This window comes from Oncorhynchus masou, chromosome 19, assembly GCF_036934945.1.
Source record: "Oncorhynchus masou masou isolate Uvic2021 chromosome 19, UVic_Omas_1.1, whole genome shotgun sequence".
Taxonomy (NCBI): Eukaryota; Metazoa; Chordata; class Actinopteri; order Salmoniformes; family Salmonidae; genus Oncorhynchus; species Oncorhynchus masou.
The window spans coordinates 26625586-26645864 of record NC_088230.1 but is presented as its reverse complement, the minus strand read 5'-3'; the positions used below and the strand labels follow the sequence as shown (position 1 = coordinate 26645864).

Genomic DNA, 20279 nt, shown 5'->3' with positions numbered 1-20279 from the left:
GATGGCGGACGAAGAGGCCGAACAAAACCTCAGTGCACAGACCGATACCAGTGCAACGATTGTGGCGCTCCGAGAGAAATTGCTAAAATTAGCAATTGCACTGAAGAACAGTACGGAATCTCCGACTCAGTCGTCAACTCAGTATTGTCAACACTTTTGCCAGGTTAGTTCTTTCTTTCGCTGTGCGCGCTGGCGATTCCAAAATAACCCTCGAGCCTTGCATTAGCATAGCTAGCTTAAGCTAGTTTACAATCCTGGATAATGTTGCCATTGTCAATGTGGACATGGTTTAATGATTTATGTCAAATAAGCGAACGTATACTTGTTGTAACACTAGCTGGTGCTATTGTGTTATGTGACTGACTTTCGCACGTTGCGGTAACGTTAAACAGCTAAATGATTTGATGTTGACACTGTCCGTAGCTTAGCTACCCTTTTTGATACTGTGTGCTGACATAGCTAGCTTATTGAATTATCATAGGCGCAATGAGGAGGTCCATCAGCCTTGCTTTGTCATGTATAGTTTACGCAGAGACGCTGACTTTACGGCCGTTGATAAAGTTAACGTTAAACTATCCATGACTGTCTCATCTTTGTAGTTGGCTAGCAACTAATTTACTATGCTAACGATAATGAAGCAGCTAGCTAGCTAGCTAGTAGCTAACTAGTGAACAAATGGCTTTGTTCTGCCTTCACTGCAATGGGACAGGCCTCGCACACACTACACCGCATCTTTTGCTGACAGGTCTCAAATAAATGTGGGGTGTTTGTGTCCATGCATGGTCTCGGATTGTCAAACTGAAACTGTACCCATTTAGCCATTGTTCCTAAATGTGGGTTATATAACAAATGATTGAGTTAACTAGGACGGTAGTTTTCAAACCTCTTCTCGTGGACCCCCAGACATTTCACAATTGTTTTGTAGCCCTCATACACCTATTCAAAGGGTTTAAAATTAGTTGACAAGTTTGAATCGGGTGTGTCATAGCTGTGGTATAGGCTAGGTAAACTACATGGACTGTTGGAGGTCCCAGAGGAAAGGTTTGAAACACCTGAGTTAGGCTATTCTGTCACAGTGTGAACTCCTTTTGAAATCGTTGAACACATTTTCCCATCAAGTTTGATGCACTACTGAGGCTGCTCCACTTTTACTTTCTTGTGCCTTTCACGTAGCTATTGGTTTACTGACCCATATTTCATCTGGCCAAGTTTTCAGTCGACTGGGTAGTGTCAGATGAAGAACAATGAACTGTTACTTACCATACACCTGAGTTTCATGTAAAAAAAAATATATATATGTTTTGCTCCTAGTCAAGGGCTTGTACCATTCATGACTGAGGCGATGATAGTAAAATTACTTTATAAGTCCTCAATGACAAAACATGGACCCCTCTTGAAGGCAGAGAGAAACATGCGTTTAAATTTCCTGCAATCCTACACATTTGGTTATGGGGTGTGGAGAAAATGTTGCCTTTTTAAAGCAGATTTAATGCGGTAATACACATTTTGCCAAGGGGTGGAGAGTTTGGCAATTTTACAACACATTAAATTAAATTCTACTAATTTTGCCATAGAGCAAAACAAATCTGTTTTACAGCTAATTTTAATGCTATTCTATTCATTTTGCCATGTGGTAAATAGTTTTGCATTTTTAAAGCTAATTCCCTGCAAATATACAGTACTTATGCCATATGTTTATGTTGCCTTATGTTAATGATATCTGAGTGAGAGTGACTAACACAATCAATAGGGGCCCCCTGTAGTACAGGGCCCCTGGGTATTTGGCCATGATTACGACAACTTTAGATAGCTGGCTAGACAGACTTGCCAATCCAAAAAATGTTCGCTGACATGGCTAATTGAGTGACTGACATAATTTTTTTTTTTTTTTTTTTTCTTCACCTTTATTTAACCAGGTAGGCTAGTTGAGAACAAGTTCTCATTTGCAACTGCGACCTGGCCAAGATAAAGCTTAGCAGTGTGAACAGACAACACAGAGTTACACATGGAGTAAACAATTAACAAGTCAATAACACAGTACAAAAAAAGGGGAGTCTATATACATTGTGTGCAAAAGGCATGGGGAGGTAGGCGAATGATTACAATTTTTCAGATTAGCACTGGAGTGATAAATGATCAGATGGTCATGTACAGATAGAGATATTGGTGTGCAAAAGAGTAGAAAGTAAATAAATGAAAACAGTATGGGGATGAGGTAGGTGAAAATGGGTGGGCTATTTACCAATAGACTATAAGACAAGAATTGCTCATGCACAACCAAATTTCTAACTTGCACCTTGTGTGTTCTGCCATTATAACGCTCAACAGTAAGTTGAGACCCTGACTGAGTTCCCACCCCCAAAAACGTGTCTATTTTTGGGGGGTTAGGGGCCCCTGGCGGCCTGGGCCCCTAAGTGACTGTTTATGCATGGAGCCAGCCCTGGCTAAACCTACTTTAATTGCTGTAACAATAATGATTTGCATTGTAACACATGAACAGAGGTCTAAACGAACAGTAGCAGGTCTCATTAGCATGCTGTTAATAATTCTGTTGAATCTAGTTGCATACAGAGTTTTTGGACTTTGATGTGCCAGCCATTGTTGCAGTAGAATATCAAGCATGTGTGAATATCTGTGGCTAGAGGCAACGACTGTCCTTGCGCTGTGTGGGAGGATGGAAGGACAGAGAGAACGGATGAGCGCCACTGCAGTAGGCATGGTTCTTCATCTTCACACTTAAATTGTCATTCATCTTCCAGCATGTACATTTGAATTCAGTAGTGTGTTTACAAAATGACATCTTTAAAAAAAGTATCTGTTGGCTATTCATGACAATCCAGTATTATTTTTCAAACAGCATACATTGTTTTGCATTTTCCTTTTCTGTCTGTCTGGAAGAACTGCTTGTTTTCTGCCATCCACACTCAGCTGCATGATGCTTGAAAGAGCACTATTCCCAGGTGCCCAGCTGGGTTCCTAGATATGCATGGCTCCCCAGCCTCCGCTCAGCTCATCTAGCAGAGTGAGTGTATGGTGGTGTTATTAGACTACCATCCGCGCAGCCGAGTGTTGTAAATCGCCTCCTCCCACCCGACCCCGGCTCGGTCTCAGGATGCCATGTGTTGTCTGGAGATTGAAGACATGAGACAAGCCACTGCCCCTGGTCACAGCATGGATGATGGATGGTGATGAATATGGATGATCCTACTCTACTGTTGGTGTTAGTCTGGCTGGACTGGCAGTGTGCTTTCTACCAGATGTCTACCAGGCAGGCCAGGTCCCCCTCCTGCCTCCCTTCTCTCTAATTAGGACCAGATCAAAATGGAGGGGTGAATGGGATTCTATGTATTTAGTTAGCGCCTCTCATGAGGAAAGTGTCTTGTTGAGGCATTGTTACATAAATACAATCACAATACATTATTAGACTGTATTACATTATATACTCTAGATGGGTTATTTAGCCTAGCTAAGAAAAACACTTGATGGTTTAATTCATTTGCAATTCTAAGGCTACTTTTTCTTTAGATTCCAGTCTAAAGAAAGTTGTAATAAATTATAACTGGTTGTTTGGATTATGTTGGCCAGTGCATTTGTTAAAGGTCTACTGTGATATCTACCAAGGTGTAGAGGTTGTGGAGAGCCAGGGGAACAGCAGATCCTCCTACACATCCCAGTCGCAGCATACAATGAAATCAAATACACATGACCTCTGACCTCAGCTGTGCGTGCGCCCCAAATGGCACCCTTTTCCCTTTATATTGCACTGCTTCTGACCAAGGCCCATGGGGCTCATGTCAAATGTAGTGCGCTATATAGGGAATAGGGATTCCTTCCGTGTCTGACAGCTATGCTATGTCTTTCGCTCTGAGGGTTTGATGGATGTTGATGGAGTATATCCCTGTGCTGACACTGAAAATCTATAATTTTATCAGCATGTGTGGGTTGGTGCATGTGTCAGTGTGTTGTGTTTACAACTTATCTGTGGATCTGATCTGCGACATGGAACCTGGTTTTTGTTATCAAGTAATAATGCTACTCTAAATTGACAGGATGAGGACTGAACCAGAATCTGGATTGACAAGAGACATTGAATATTGCGTTTCTCATTTATGTCCAGGAAGAAGCCATTCACCAGCTTTTTAAGCTTAATAATTTCAAAATGCGTATGGTACTTATTAAAGGAGTTTCGCTGAGTAACTATCGTCATTACTGCCGTTACATCCGGTATGTACTTCCAAAAAAAAGTCTAAGTAAAAAGTTACATGCAACTGAAAAAATGCCTTGTCTGGAAAGAATCTTAAGTATTGTTTTAGACCAAGTGTGCATTCGCCAAATTCACCTCTCATGCACTTCCAATAAAATCCCTTATTACTGCCGGGCACAGGTTGGCTGATCCAGCAGCAGGAAATGTCATTGATTTTGATTTGAATGTCATGTCATCTGTTTCACCCGCGCCACACGGAATACATTAATATTTAATGTAAGTAGATTAAGTAAACAATATAGGATATGTTAGGGATGTGACAAATGGACAATTTTGCTTAATGTTTAAGCACTTTTTTTGGGGGGGGGGGATTAGTTTTCCATTAAAACGATAAGATGAAATCATAAAATTCGTAGTCTATTCACATTGAAGAACAATGGTCCTGTTGTGTATGTATGAATTCTAGTGCCGGTCAATGAAGTTATGTCTACCGCCAGGGGTTGGAATCAGTTCAGAGAACGGAACCAGAATTATTTGTACATTTTTTTTGAGGAACAGAATCAGAACTGGGAACGAAAGTAATCTATACTGTTTCAGGAACATAACCATTAACATGGGAACCGGTTAATACTGTTATTTTACATTCCGGGCATTTTCATTTCTTTCTCCTAGTCCCACAAAAAAAACAAAGTGCCTATAAAGCCCTCACTATGTCACAACTTTTTTCAGTGTCAGACTGCCAGCTGAAAATCTTTGTTTGTATGTATGTGTGTGCAGGCTACCTCCCCCTACGAAGCATAGTCTACTATTGCCTACTGATGTTAGTGTTATTCAGAAATTAGGGAGTGAGATTGTTTAGTTTTTTTTTTAGAGCAAAGAATGGATTAACTTTTTCAATGATTCAACTATAGTATCATTATCACGTTTAAAATTGCAGGGCTCTACAATTACCTTTTTTTACAAGGACTATGAAAAAATATTTCAGGTATTAAAGCTAGAATCCTTAATTTTTTCGACGCACTGGTGCGCCTAAATAGACAATTCCAGTCTCACAGCAAAATTTGATCAAATTGGCAATTTATTAGTCTTGCCCATTTTGAGTTTCACCACTTGCTACCAGCCCTCTCTGCCATATAGTGCTCAGTCTCCGGGCCATGGGCAGAGATCAGCAGCAGACTGTTCATCATGCTGGTAGACAGGCTGGACCTCAAGTCTGACTTGATGCACTTCATGGCCGAGAACCCTCGCTCACAGCTGTATGAGCTCATGGGAAAGACCAGCATTATCTTTACCATTACCCTGATGTGGGAGATCTGGTCTAGCCTCGCAACAGTAGCTTGCAGCAGGCGCTGCCACAGCACCTGTGGCTGAAGGTGTCTGAAGTGGTGGACGTCTACCTTGAGCTCCAGCCGCTCACACGTTGCATGTGTGGAGGACTTGAAGTCCTGACATTCCTCCAGGATGTGGCTAAAGTGGTCTGTGAACAACTTCAGCTCCTCCAGGCCAAAAATAGTGAGTACATTGAGGTAATCTGGCCAGCTGGAGTGGTCAAAGAGAGTGGAGACATTCAAGATCCCCATTTACAGGTTTCCAAAATGCTTAGACACAAAATGACAGTCATCCACAAGCTTCTCTCACTTCCCAGAAGGCAGCGTCGTCATTTTCTTTTCTGCAGTGGCACATTTCTGAAGGCCGTCTTCTCTGGTCCAACATCTTCCAGGAACTGTTGGATTCTTGGTCCTGGGGATTTCGAGACACGTCAAGATGATGCCCAAGTTGGGGCTTGACATTTTGGGGCATTCATCATTGCCCGACAAGGTAACACATTCACCCTGTAGTAAAAAGCCTTATACAACGGGTAGGTCTAATCCTGGATGTTGATTGGTTAAAAAGGCATTCCAGCCGGTGTCTATTCCACAAGTTGCCACCAGCTTAAGCTATGATGTTGAAATGCCTATTCACTGTTCCATCTCACTGTGCAATCCACTGTCTCACTCCCAGCAAGGCAATTTATAAACTTGATCTCCACTATAAAAATCGAGACATTAATCTCCCATTTTTCTTTTGAACTAGCATTCGGTTTTCAACAGCAGAGATTTGTATAAACCTTGCACACTCTTTCTCTGACATTTGCAACAATGAATTTCAATATTGAAACCATCTCCTGTTTGTCGGGACGAGGCACAGCTTTCATCAGCAGGTCAAAATCATGAATCAACTGGCATCATTTTAATGGATATATACTGTACAAAAAAGTCAGCAAAAAAACAGGTAAAATGAGATGCAGCTAGTATGCAGTCTTTCTAGCTTCAGTTTGAAGTGTTAGCTGTGTTGGCTAGCTCCTCTGAACAACAGTGTCCTGATGAGCGCACATTTTCTATTCCAGGGTCGCGTCCATAGATACAGAACAAAAAGACTTAATGACTGGGTTGCGTCTCTGGCAACCCAACCGATAACACGAAAGACCAGTCGGCTTGGGGAGCAAGCTTAGATTTGTATCTCAGTGTACAATCGGTTCAGGCCAGGGAGATTACCATAGAATGCACATCTGTAGGCTATGGCTAGCAACTAATAGACCTATTTGCCCAACATTGGAATGATTTTCTAATATTATACATTTCCATATCTTCGCATATCTTATCTTGCTTTTAACAGCCTACAGACAAAATCCGACCATAGGAAAAATGTGACTTCCTGATATGCCATTGAAACCAACATTTGTTCTTCTACTGTCGAAAGGCAGTAAGGCACAATCCTTACTGCCATTGGCAGGTTAAACTATTTGGAAAAATACAATTATTAGTGGGTCTTATGGTTGTGGAGGCTTACAGTGCCTTCAGAAAGTACAGTGCATTCGGAAAGTATTCAAACTTCAACTTTTTCCTCATCAATCTACACACAATACCCCATAATGACAAATGTATTACAAATAAATTGTAAAAAATTACATAAATATTCAGACACTTTTCTATAAGACTCGAAATTGAGCTCAAGTGCATCCTGTTTCCATTGATCATCCTTGAGAGATTTCTACAACTTGATTGGAGTCCAACTGTGGTAAATTCAATTGATTGGACATGATTTGGGAAGGCACACATCTGTCTATATAAGGTCCCACAGTTGCCTGTGCATGTCAGAGCAAAAACCAGGCCATGAGGTCAAAGGCATTGTCTGTAGAGCTCAGAGACAGGATTGTGTTGAGGCACAGATCTGGGGAAGGGTCCAAAACATTTCTGCAGCATTGAAAGTCCCAAAGAACACAGCGATCTCCATCATTCTTAAAGTGTAGAAGTTTAGAACTACCAAGACTCTTCCTAAAGCTGGCCGCCTAGCCAAACTGCGGCCAGCTTTAGGCATCGGGGGGATAAGGGCCTTGGTCAGGGAGGTGACCAAGAACCCAATGGTCACTCTGACGGCGCTCCAGAGTTCCTCTGGGGGAGATGGTTGTCCTTCTGGAAGGTTCTCCCATCTTTGCAGCCCTCCATCAATCATGCCTTTATGGTAGTGGCGAGACTGAAGCCACTCATCAGTAAAAAGCACATGACATTCCGCTTGGAGTTTGCCAAAAGGCACCTTAAGGACTCAGACCATGAGAAGAAAGATTGCCTGGTCTGATGAAACGCTCTAATTGAACTATTTGGCCTGAATGCCAAGCGTCGCGTCTGGAGGAAACCTGGCACCAATCCCTACGGTGAAGTATGGCGGTGGCAGCGTCATATTGTGGGGATGATTTTCAGCGGCAGAGACGAGTCAGGATCGAGGCACCGATGAACGGAGAAAAGTACAGCAATCCTTGATGACAACCTGCTCCAGAGCGCTCAGGACCTCAGACTGGGGGGGTTCACCTTCCAATAGGACAACAAATGTCCTTGAGTGGCCCAGTCAGATCCCAGACTTGAACCTGATCGAACATCTTTGGAGAGACCTGAAAATAGCTGTGCAGCAACGCTCCCAATTCACCCTGACAGAGCTTGAGAGAATCTGCAGAGAAGAATGCGAGAAACTCCACAAATACAGGTGTGCCAAGCTCGTAACGTCATACCCAAGAAGACTTGCGGCTGTTTTCGCTGCCAAAGCTACTTCAACATAGTACTGAGAAAAGGGTCCGAATACTTATGTAAATGTGAAATTGCAGTTTTTATAAAATATATACATTTTTTTGCTTGTCATTATGAGGTATTATGTGTAGATTTGAGGACATGTTAGAATAAGGCTGTAACGTAACAAAATGTGGAAAAAGTCAAGGGGTCTGAATACTCTATTCTTACCCCTGGACTTATTCCGCATTTTGTTACAACCTGAATTAAAAATGTAATATGTGTTTTCAACCAAATACACATACACACGATAATGACACACAGTCTTTTAGAAAAGGTTGCACATTTATTGAAAAAAAAAATGTAATTAAAAACTAAATGCAGAAATATATCTTATTTACATACAGTGGGGCAAAAAAGTATTTAGTCAGCCACCAATTGTGCAAGTTTTCCCCCTTAAAAAGATGAGGCCTGTAATTTTCATCATAGGTACACTTCAACTATGAGAGGCGGCAGTGTAGCCTAGTGGTTAGAGCGTTGGACTAGTAACCGGAAGGTTGCGAGTTCAAACCCCCGAGCTGACAAGGTACAAATCTGTCGTTCTGCCCCTGAACAGGATGTTAACCCACTGTTCCCAGGCCGTCATTGAAAATAAGAATTTGTTCTTAACTGACTTGCCTGGTTAAATAAAGGTAAAATAAAAAAAATGACAGACAAAATGAGAAAAAAATCCTGAATCACATTGTAGGATTTTTTATGAATTTATTTGCAAAGTATGGTGTAAAATAAGTATTTGGTCAATAACAAAAGTTTCTCAATACTTTGTTATTTACCCTTTGTTGGCAATGACAAAGGTCAAATGTTTTCTGTAAGTCTTCACAAGGTTTTCACACACTGCTGCTGGTATTTTGGCCCATTCCTCCATGCAGATCTCCTCTAGAGCAGTGATGTTTTGGGGCTGTTGCTGGGCCACACGGACTTTCAACTCCCTCCAAAGATTTTCTATGGGGTTGAGATCTGGAGACTTGCTAGGCCACTCCAGGACCTTGAAATGCATCTTACGAAGCCACTCCTTCGTTCTAGCATCCAACTAGCCTCAGCCCTGTCTCCAGCTAGCATTTATTTCCTGAAGAGCAAAAGAGGAAGCTGTTACTGGAGAGAAGTCCTCATAACCTCACCAACCTGCGAAGGTTTTTTCCACTAGTAGGCTCTTGTTACTGAGCCGTCTGAGACAAAGTGCAGCCAACCATCCATGCAGTGACTTTAACAGTAACGTAGACTGTTGTTTCTATGCCAAGGTACACTGAGATTGTGAATAATTCAACAATACTGAGGTAGCTAATAACACACATGTAGCATAGGCCATGAAAGGTTCTCTCTCCATCATGAGCAGAATAAAGTTGTGGTTTCTCACTTAAATCAGATTTATTCGTCATTGCACAGTTCTCGTGAACCTTTTTATAACCTAATTCTCTCTGAGGAGTTGCCTGACCGAGAGAAGCTGTCAGAACTACTTGTCTTTTGATGCTGCTCAGAACAGGGCTTCTCCTCCAGGCCCATCTGTCTGTCTGCGCTCTCCAGAGTCTCACTGCTCTCTGTGTGTGGGCATCTGCCCAGCCCCCTCTGCTTTGATGGAAAGGAGCAACACATCTATTCTGTAGGATGTTGGAGAAATGTAGACTCATAAACCATATCCAACATGAATGAAGTGGCTGGTAGCATTTTACATTTATTCTACTGGTCTAAACAGGATGTATTACAACTGCTTGTCATTTCACATGCAAACATTTAGGCTAATTATAGAAATTTCGCCCCCCTCTTGTTGCAAATTAATTTCAGCAGTAGTAGTGTTAGGCACTATATTGCGTCTAAAGATATCAAACATCTGCCTTTATAGCTCTCTGTGGATGACTTCATTGGTGCATAAGAGAAAGGTGAGTGTAACAACCTCTGTCTCTTTTTCTAGACTCTGGTGGAGTATGCTGGTCGATGGAGGATGGAGGAGGAGCCCTTGCCCCTGGTGGAGGTGTATACAGTGGCCCTGCTGAGCTATGCCCAGGTCTCCTCCTGCCTCTCCTCTCAGTGTGAAAACGTCCCCCTCGTAGTTGAACGTCTCTCACTGTGAGTACGCCTGTCTAATTTGTGGAGGGGTTTAACCTGCATGTTGTTCTCCATGTGCCTGCAAGATTAGTACCCATGAGATTTTCAGAAGAACATCATTTGAAATGCACATCAGATTAAATACTGTACTATACATTATCTCAGATGTAGAATTGTATGATACACCCTACATGTAGAATGAAACATTGGATGATGTTACCTAACACCATCTCCAGCAATTTGCTTTACAGTGCTTTGTTAACATTATTGATCATTACAAATCAGACTTGCCTTTATTCTTCAGATTATGTTTAAATCACTGCACAAAATACAAAGGCTTTAGTAATCACGTTTGGGTAGCTCATTTGATTTCCTATTGGTTGTGCAGGAGCTGTATAGAGCTGCTGCTCTCCCTGCCAGAAAACTTCCCAGATGCCTTGTGGGAAGAGTTCAAGTCATCTGTTCAGGTAAAATGCTTAGTCATGTCACACAGAGGATGAAATGTTTACTTTTTATATGCAATGAGGTCTTGTAAACTACACTTGTAGGTTACTGTATTCCTGATTGAGTTGCTTTATCTGTTCAGGATAGTCTTTTAAGATAAGATTCCATTTGGTCTCTTTCTGAAATGTACTACATAATATTATATATGTTGCAAGGAGGCACCATTAATTTGAATGCGTAATTGCTTCTAAAAGTACCTATGGCTTTGAGAATACTGTCACTGAGTGAATTGTGTGTGTTGCAGTCAGCACACTCCCAGCTGCAGGAGAATGGCATCACACAGCTGGCCCTCCTGTCTGCTGTGGCCCAGGAGACTGGTGTGTGGACGAACAACACCCTGCGTAGTCTCCTCTCTAATGAGTCTCCACAAACAGAGGAGGGTGAGTTTTCTTTTACAACAATAAAGGAAGAAAACCCTGTGCACAACAGTGTGTCTAGATCCAGGAACAACTTTTGATACTAGTTGTTATTCAAGTCTTGTACATTTGCACCAGCATTTTATATCAGTACTCTATTTGTATTGTGTCTGTATGAATCTCAATATCCTCTTCTTTAGTTCACAAGTTCCTTCGACTTGAGGGACCCATTCTGCTGGAGATGAGAGTAAAGTACCTTATTAAGGAGAACCACATGGAGAGGGCTGCACTGCTGGCAAGGGCTTGTGCAGAGTGTCCTGAGTTTGAAGGAAAAGGGCACATCTTTAAGCAGATGTACCTGGTCTGCCTGTGCTCTGCCTCAGCACAGGAACCACTAATGGAGGAGGTAGGTTGGGACAGTCTGCTAGAAACAGGTTGAGTCCCAAATGGCAGCCTATTCCCTATATAGTCCGCAACTTTTTAACAGGGCCCATATATACTTTAATTATTTAACTGTCAGGCCTCTGTGGATTCATTGCACCAATCAGAATTTCTGTCCTCGCTATTGTTTTCTAGTGTATGAAATTGAGACTTTCATCAACAAAAGGCAGACCATTCAATGGAAAAGGTGTAATTGCGGCTTGAGGCAGACCTGTTGCATACCACATTGAAATATAATTTGAATGCAATGCAGCTCTTCCTTTTTATCGACAGCTCTCCGAGGTTGATTGCCGTGATGCACTAGAAATGATCTGTAACCTGGAGTCGGAGGGGGATGAGAGGGGAGCCTTCAGCTTATGCTCAGCCTTTCTAACACGTCAGCTTCTCCAAGGAGACACTTATTGTGCCTGGTAAGATCACGGCGCTACGTTTCTTGCATTAAAGCCCACCCCTCCTATCTGTTTGACTTATGAAATGTATATCTATTGTGTTATTACCTGTTTCAACTTACAGTAGTCATAAAATAAAACACGCTGTGCAATCTCTTGTTTAGTTCTTCAGATAATTTAGGTATTATAGAATATATTGTGACTATTAATCTATTTGGTTTATTTATTTTCTCTCCAGGGAGCTGACACTGTTTTGGAGCAAACTGCTGAAGCGGATGGAGTCCTCTGAAGAGACGTTCCTGGACAGTTGTCGTCAGATGTCTTTGCTGTCCACAACGGTCTTCCACATCCTCTTCTTCATCAAAGTCATTCAATCAGAGGTAAGCTTCTGCCCTGATACATTCATTTTTTTCTGGGTGTATATAGACTGAACATGGCACACTATAATTTTTGCTTTGTATAGTAAGCACTCCACCTTTTTTATTCCATATGCTCTATTGTTTCATTGATAGTCAATTAATATTTAGTGCGTTTCCCTCTAAAACCCTGTTTTTTTGTTTGTTTTTTACAGGTGGGTAAGGTTGGACTGCCAGTGTGTGTTGACATGTGCATACGGGCTCTACAGTTGGAATCAAGTGACGCAAACAACAAGGCCACCATTTGCAAAACCATCTCCTGTTTGCTGCCCACTGATCTGGAGGTAAAGCGGGCCTGCCAGCTGACAGAGTTCCTCCTGGAACCCACAGTGGACTCCTACTACGCCGTGGAGACTCTGTACAACGAGCCAGACCAGAAGCTGGAGGAGGAGAATCTTCCTGTGTCTAACTCGCTCCGCTGTGAGCTCCTGCTGGTGTTCAAGACCCAGTGGCCCTTTGACCCTGAGTTCTGGGACTGGAAGACACTGAAGCGTCACTGCCTGACCCTTATGGGTGAGGAGGCCTCCATTGTGTCCTCCATTGACTTGCTGAATGACAATGACATCCCAGAGGCCCCTGAGGAGGAGGAGGACACAGCCCAGGGTGAGGAAGTGTTCAGAGACGTCACAGACTACTTCGTGGACACCACACATGAACTGAATGAAATAACAGATAAAAGACGGAAAATCCGAGAGACAAAGAAACTGAGAGAGAAAGGGTTCATCTCGGCCAGGTTTCGAAACTGGCAGGCATACATGCAGTACTGTGTTCTGTGTGACAAGGAGTTTCTGGGGCACAGGATTGTACGTCATGCACAGACTCACTACAAAGATGGACTTTATAGATGCCCTATATGCGCAGAGACCTTCACCTCAAAAGACACATTGGAACCACACGTGGCATCACACGTAAAGCTATCATGCAAGGAAAGACTAGCTGCAATTAAAACAAATAAAAAATTAGCTAATCCCAAAACGGCTGCTCCTGTTATTGCGGCTCTGAAAGCTAAGACTGAAAATCTACTTTGGAAAAAAGATGCAAACAGTGATTCCCAAGAACACAATGGGGAGTCGCTTCAGACAGAATCAGTTCAGACTAAAGTCTCTGGACTTAAGACCGAAAGCAGCACTGAGGAAAACACATGCCCTGTTGTAAACTGCAAAAAGGGATTCAAGTATTTCCGAAATCTTCTTGTTCATGTGAAAGCACATAGAGATAATGATGAAGCAAAGCGCTTCCTTGAAATGCAGAACAAAAAGGTGACTTGTCAGTATTGTCGTCGCCAATTTGTTAATGTCACACACCTTAACGATCATTTGCAAGTGCACTGTGGTGTCCGACCGTACATTTGCATACAGTTGAACTGCAAGGCCAGCTTTCTCTCCAACACAGAGCTGCTTGTACACAGAAAAGAACATGTCGTATTTAAAGCCAGATGCATGTTTCCTAGATGTGGGAAGATTTTCAATGAAGCCTATAAGCTTTACGACCATGAGTCACAGCATTACAAAACGTTCACCTGCAAAGTCTCTAACTGTGGAAAAGTGTTCCATTCTCAGTCACAGTTGGATCTGCACCAGGAGGAACATGTCACAAAAGAGGAGGAATACCCAGCTACAGACACTGACCTTTCTCATTTTCTTGAACAGAGGATGCTTTCTGATCAGGCTTCCTTCTCAGAGGATGTTGATGAGGCTTCTCATCCATCAGCATCTGTTGAGGTGAAGCACTCGATTGACAACCTGCTGAATGCTTCTCAAGGTCCTGTTGAGAATGATCGACGATACATGATTCAAAGTGAGCCACCAGTAAAAGAACTGTACCCATATTCAGAAAGATCTGTTATTCGGTCTACCACAAATGCACAAACACATGACCCAAATCAGCTGAGACATAGACACCAAGACCCCTCAGTGACTGCTGCATATGACTATATGAGACCCAAACCACATAATCCTCCATTAGCTTCATACCAATATCCTGGGGATTTGCATCATGCCCAACAACCAAGTGTGTTTCAAGGTCAGGTCCAGAATTTTCTCAAAGATGGAAATTATGAATCCAGGAACTACAATTCTGACTACCGAGTACCAGTGCAAGAACAACAACATCCACACATGTCTGTTAACATGTCAGCATCAAGCCAGACCTCCCATTACATGTCAACTTCAATGCCTCAAATTCTCCCATCGGTCTCTCACACACTTCTTCCACTAGTAACTTGTTTGCCAGCCACTGGTTGCAGAGCAGAGAATACACAGGGCCCGTTAGCAAGCACTCCTGCCCCACTGCACCACCAATTACCAGCTACTCCTGCCCCACAGCAACACCCATTACCAGCTACTCCTGCCCCACAGCAACACGCATTACCAGCTACTCCTGCCCCACAGCAACACCCATTACCAGCTACTCCTGCCCCACAGCAACACCCATTACCAGCTACTCCTGCCCCACCCCAAGGAGAGCGACACCACTGTGCTTTGGAGTCATGCGATCGCAACTACAGCTCCTACAGAAGTGTTACCAAGCATATGAAAGCAGCTCACCCAGAGTTTTATACAGAATGGAAACTTGTTAAGAGAAAAACAAGGGAACATGAAAAAGCAAGAAAAGCTGCCCCGTCGAGTCTGCCTCTGATCGGGAACCATAATTCTGTTGCTCCAATACAACATCAACAGGTCATTCAGCCAACCCCGCCCCTGTACTCAAACTCAAACCACTCTTACGCTTCCCATTCAGCTGCTGTCCAAAGCCAAGCTTTCCCCAACCAAATGGACAATATCTTAGATCCCATTGTACTCTCCCAGCTAGGAAACAACCCCAATCAATATGCACCACCTAGTATGCCATGGCAACAAACACCAGGAAGCAACCAAATCCAGAATTATCACCCACAAGTATATCCCTCCTCAAATCTGCAAGGGATGCCACAAATGGGTGGTGGAGGAATGGATGTTCATGTTATTCCATCCGGTCATATGATGCGACCTATTGTGGAAAGACCAGCAGAGTCACTGCTTCCAACAACTATGGATAACGTTCTTCAGCCTGTTTTCCCCTCTTATGTGGACATTCTGAAGGACTCAAGTCTCTCAAATCAGCTGGGAAATGCTGCACTTCCCTACACACCGCAGACTCAAAGTAATTTGCGTTCTAATTTCAATCCCCCTGAAAGGAGTCGAAGAATGCAGAAAACCAACATGGAATCACATGTCCTTGCAGGAAACCAATTGCTAGCTAGAAACAACAGTGAATCTCAAGACGGCACCAAAAACGTTGCTGAAAAAAACCAGATGGGCAAAAAAGTCAAGCGCAACAAAAGAACAAAGTGGCCTGCCATTGTTAAAGACGGAAAGTTCATTTGCTCTAGGTGTGGTAGAGAATTTACAAATCCCAAATCACTTGGAGGCCATTTGTCCAAACGTTTACACTGCAAAGCATATGACACTGAGCTCCTGACAGCAGACTTGCCTTCATCATTTCTTGATCTTCTCAATTCAGAGCAACTTCTCAATAGTCAGCCTCCACCATCTTCACAGTATAACCCTGCTGCACCGTATGCAAATGATGGCGAACAACCCGATGAGATTCTTAAACAAATTATGGTTACCCCAAATATTCCCAATATGTTTGAGCCCTCAGCAATTCCCCAGCCAACGTTCCAAAATCCTTATGGCCCCTACGGACCTGCTGGACGCTTGCCAGAAAGCACAGTCATACAGCACACAGGAAATGTCCAAGTGAAGACGGAAAATGAATCGTATACAGATGGTTATCTTCAGCAGTCATGTGACCCTGGGTTTGGCAGTAGTGCATTCTATGAGCCACTTCTCACTCAGGTGCTTGCAGAAAACAACCCCACCGTCTCACTTCACAGACTTCCCACAGACCATATTGATAATTTACTCAGAGCAGAAACACTGATGAAGATGAAAGAAGTGAAGGGGAATTCTGATTCTGCCTCCAATTCGGGAGGGCTGTCTAATGATGGACTTCTGGCTGCAATGGCTAGTTTGGCGGAAAACCTTATGACAAACCCCATGTTGCAGATCACCTCACCAGACCCTCGGCCTCAACACAGTCCAGCAGCAACAAGTATCAAACCGGTGGAGACACGGAGGAAGAGTGCGGAACATAATGTCAAGAAAAGATTGCGTGAACAGATTTTAGCTGGAGACTTCCAAAGAAGAAGCAGTGTATCTGGGACAAGCAGCACTGACACACATGCCAGTTTGAATCTGGTGTCATCCAATCCAACAACCAAGGATGTACAACATTTTGGAGTATGTCAAAGTCCTCAGCCTTCCAAGATGATTGATCACGGAATCCCCTCTGTATCATTTGCCCAAATGAACGGAGCAGCACCCATGAAGAGCTTTACTAATTTTAGAGAGGCTTCCTCTCGACACCACGACGTACCTGCACCTACCTGCATTGTTGCGAATGATGTTGATCTTGGTCCAAATCTAACACCTGCAAACCAACAGCATTGGATAATGGACATTCAGACTGCATTAGAGAGGCTAGACTTAGACAAACAACAGGTGTGTGATTCTACTCCAACATATTCCTCCACAAAACCTAGCTGCACTGATATTTGCAATGATACTGAATCATTCCAGCCTAATGTCTCAAAAGAGAAGGACACACAGATTCCTGATGGCTGTAGAAAGCTGTTTGCCTGTGAGAGTGACAACTGCACATACAGGGCCATGACAAAAGATGCTATTTTAAAACACCTCATCAAGACTCACAATTACACCAATGAGATGATCAATTCGATTAAGAAAAGCCATGGGAAATTTGCCCCATTCTCTTGTCAAATGTGTGATAAGACTTTTACCCGCAATTCAAACCTTAAGGCACACTGTCAGACAGCTCACAGATTGACACAGCGGGAGATTGCAGAACTAATCATGAAGCGCAAGTCAAGCAACACGGTTGGATTTGCTAATAACGAAGACAAACCACGTGTGCCTTCAGAGCCTCCTTTGTCTGGTCAGATTGCCAAAGCGCCCCACTCAATAATGGAGAATATTAGACGTCAACATTCACTCCCGGATGTGAGCCAAAATCAAGATATGACTGTAAAAAATGTGTTTGCTTCAGGAGAAAGGATTAAACAAGACTACCACCCACATCCTTTCAAACAGCAAACTTCTCAAGGCATAGCTGACCAGAGATATCATGATAATAGCCTCTCCATGGGAATGCAGCCAATGCAAAGGATGCCCATGCATGATCAGACACCATTAATGCTAATGTCTGAATATCAAATTAACGCACACTACTCAACAATACCCCAACAGCCTTTAATGACCCCTCCTGATGCAGATCAATGGTCCAATGGACAACACATACCAGCTCCATCTCGGCCTATGCCTACTCATTACAGTCAACAATCTGGAGGCTACCTGGCAGAAAGAGCTGACTCAATGACGCCTGCTCCATCAGATCCCCTTCAGGTTTGTGCTCCCTTGCTAGAAAAGACATCCAAAATCAAGCTGCAGAGAGTACCAAAGCCTAAAGTAGAAAAGCCTAAAGTCGAAATTCCCAAGAAGACGAAAGAGAAGAAGTCTGAGGCAAATGATTCTTTCAGTCCATACAGGCCATATCGCTGTGTTCATCAAGGATGTGCAGCAGCCTTTACAATTCAGCATAATTTAATCCTCCATTACAGGGCTGTCCATCAGTCTGCTTTATCTATATGTGAAATGAAAAATGAAAATGATCAAAATGAGGAACATGATGAGAGAAACGGAATCAAGCAGGATGGGGTTATGGAGGAGGAACCAGAGGTTGAAGTAACCCAGGTAACAGAACTCAGATGTCAAGTGAGCGACTGCTCGAGAGTATTCCAAGACGTTCCGAACATGTTGCAGCATTACCTCCAGCTTCACAAGTTCAGCCTGGATAAAGCAGGATCTCTGATGTCAAACATCAACCTAGGCAGATTCCGATGTGATCAGCAAGGGTGCACAGCATCCTTCATTGCTTTCTGGAAGTACATCGGACATATTGAAAAAGAACATGACAAGGCAAAACTTGCAAAAATGGAGCCTGTGGATGGGATGTTCCAATGCGATGTCGAAGGCTGTGACCGTGCTTACGCTACAAAGTCAAACCTGCTGAGGCACACCATGAAAAAGCATCATGACCTTTACAAACTCCAACTGATGAACCAACGGAAAAGTGAAGATTGTGAAAAATCTGACTCCAAGAATTCACATTACCAAATAACTAAATCAAGCGATGGGAAAGAAAACATAGAGGGCAACAAAAAGATTACACAGAAGGGAGGTGACAAAAAGAAAACTGACAAGACAGAAAAAAATAGTTGGACGAAATATGGAAAACCCTCCTTGAAAACTAAGGATGAAGCGTCTGCAATGTGCATTAAGAAATGCAAGTTGCAATACCCCTGCATGATAAAGGGCTGTGATTCAGTGATGAAGTCTGAACGGAGTATCATGAAGCACTACATGGGTCACGGACTGTCTGAGCGATACTTAGAAGAGCAGAGAAGCCACTTCATATTTTGCAAGAAATACCCAAGACGTAGAAACCTCCGCACTGCCAGGAGCGATGACTCTAAGTCTGAGACCTCCTCAGAGATATCCGACAGCGAGGACACAGCAGACACGGGCCTAGAAGGAAGTGAGTTTGACGAGTATTCAAAACCTGTGTTACGGAGAAAGGGGAAGGGCGAACTGTGTGACACCAAACCTTCGTACGATGAAAGCTCAGAAACTGCATCTGATGGTTCTGTGGTGGTGAAACGCAAGAGAGGAAGTCCACGGAAAAGTGTTTTTGAAAAAATTGTAAAACGCAAGAGGCTGACAAGGAGTAATGCGGTTTACTGTGGAGAAAATGGATCTGACTACGACTCCTCTAGCACTGCCCTTACCCAGGATGAAATGAACGATCAAAGTGAAACCTTAACCTCCTTTAAGCCCATGGGATTCGAGGTATCTTTCTTAAAGTTCTTGGAGCAATCAAGCCCATCTAAAAACGCTCTGAAGAAGAGGATTCGACTGAGAAACGCTACAGTGTTGTGCAAAAGGTCAGACACGCACTTGCACTACCCAAAAGGCTTTGATACCCTTGAGTTCAGGAACCCTCAGAAGCTGACGTCACTTAAAAATGTTAAAATTGTAGTGGACAAATCCTTTTCGGACGTAGCTGATACTCTGCTGAAGCAGCTCCAGGAAATGCGACCCACAGTAATATTAGAAAAATAGATTCCGATGTAGTATTTAAGTGACTGGCTAAATGTTTTTCTTGTCAGAACACCGTAACTCAGGATTAGAATGGTTTTCAACCTGCTGCAGAATGTTGCCCAAAACAATAATACTTTTGATTTTGTTTTTTCACCGCAAAATATAAATCCACGGTTTTTCAGTTGACTATGTGGAAGTTGTTTTAAAATGATACATTATTTACTGTAACCTTGAGTCTGTAAATATCTTTTGTCTCTATATATTGATCTCATTTTATATTATATGTATTATTGGTAGGATAAATTTAAGCATGTTTGTATTTATCTTCCCAGCACATTGCCTTTGCAAACTAAATTTAAAATTGAAGGCGAAAAACATTACAATGTCATGTGTATCCCCATGAGACAATGAAATGGTCCTTTAAACAAACGGAATGTGATGTGTATAGTTTGTGAATGTTGTTGTTTCAATATGCCTTGTAAATGTTCCTTTGTACGTAGACAATGTTGTGTAAATATTATTTTTTTTTTCAATGAATTACTGCCACCAGCAGTCTAACTTAATTGAGATAAACAATTTTGTTACAGATTGCATTTCTCACTGGTGTTTCTT

The 20279-nt window shown here is 42.7% G+C and overlaps 1 protein-coding gene across 1 annotated transcript; it reads left to right on the top strand.

Annotated features, from left to right (window-relative positions):
- Nucleotide 1: 1 nt before the first annotated feature.
- LOC135506078 (zinc finger protein 292-like) lies at nucleotides 2-20255 on the top strand. The gene is made up of 8 exons (XM_064925470.1): nucleotides 2-163; nucleotides 10208-10362; nucleotides 10730-10808; nucleotides 11090-11225; nucleotides 11402-11607; nucleotides 11916-12052; nucleotides 12270-12411; nucleotides 12603-20255. Exons 1-8 carry the CDS (start codon nucleotides 2-4, stop codon nucleotides 19686-19688), a joined length of 8103 nt encoding a protein of 2700 aa, XP_064781542.1. The 3' UTR covers nucleotides 19689-20255.
- The last annotated feature ends 24 nt before the right edge of the window (nucleotides 20256-20279 follow it).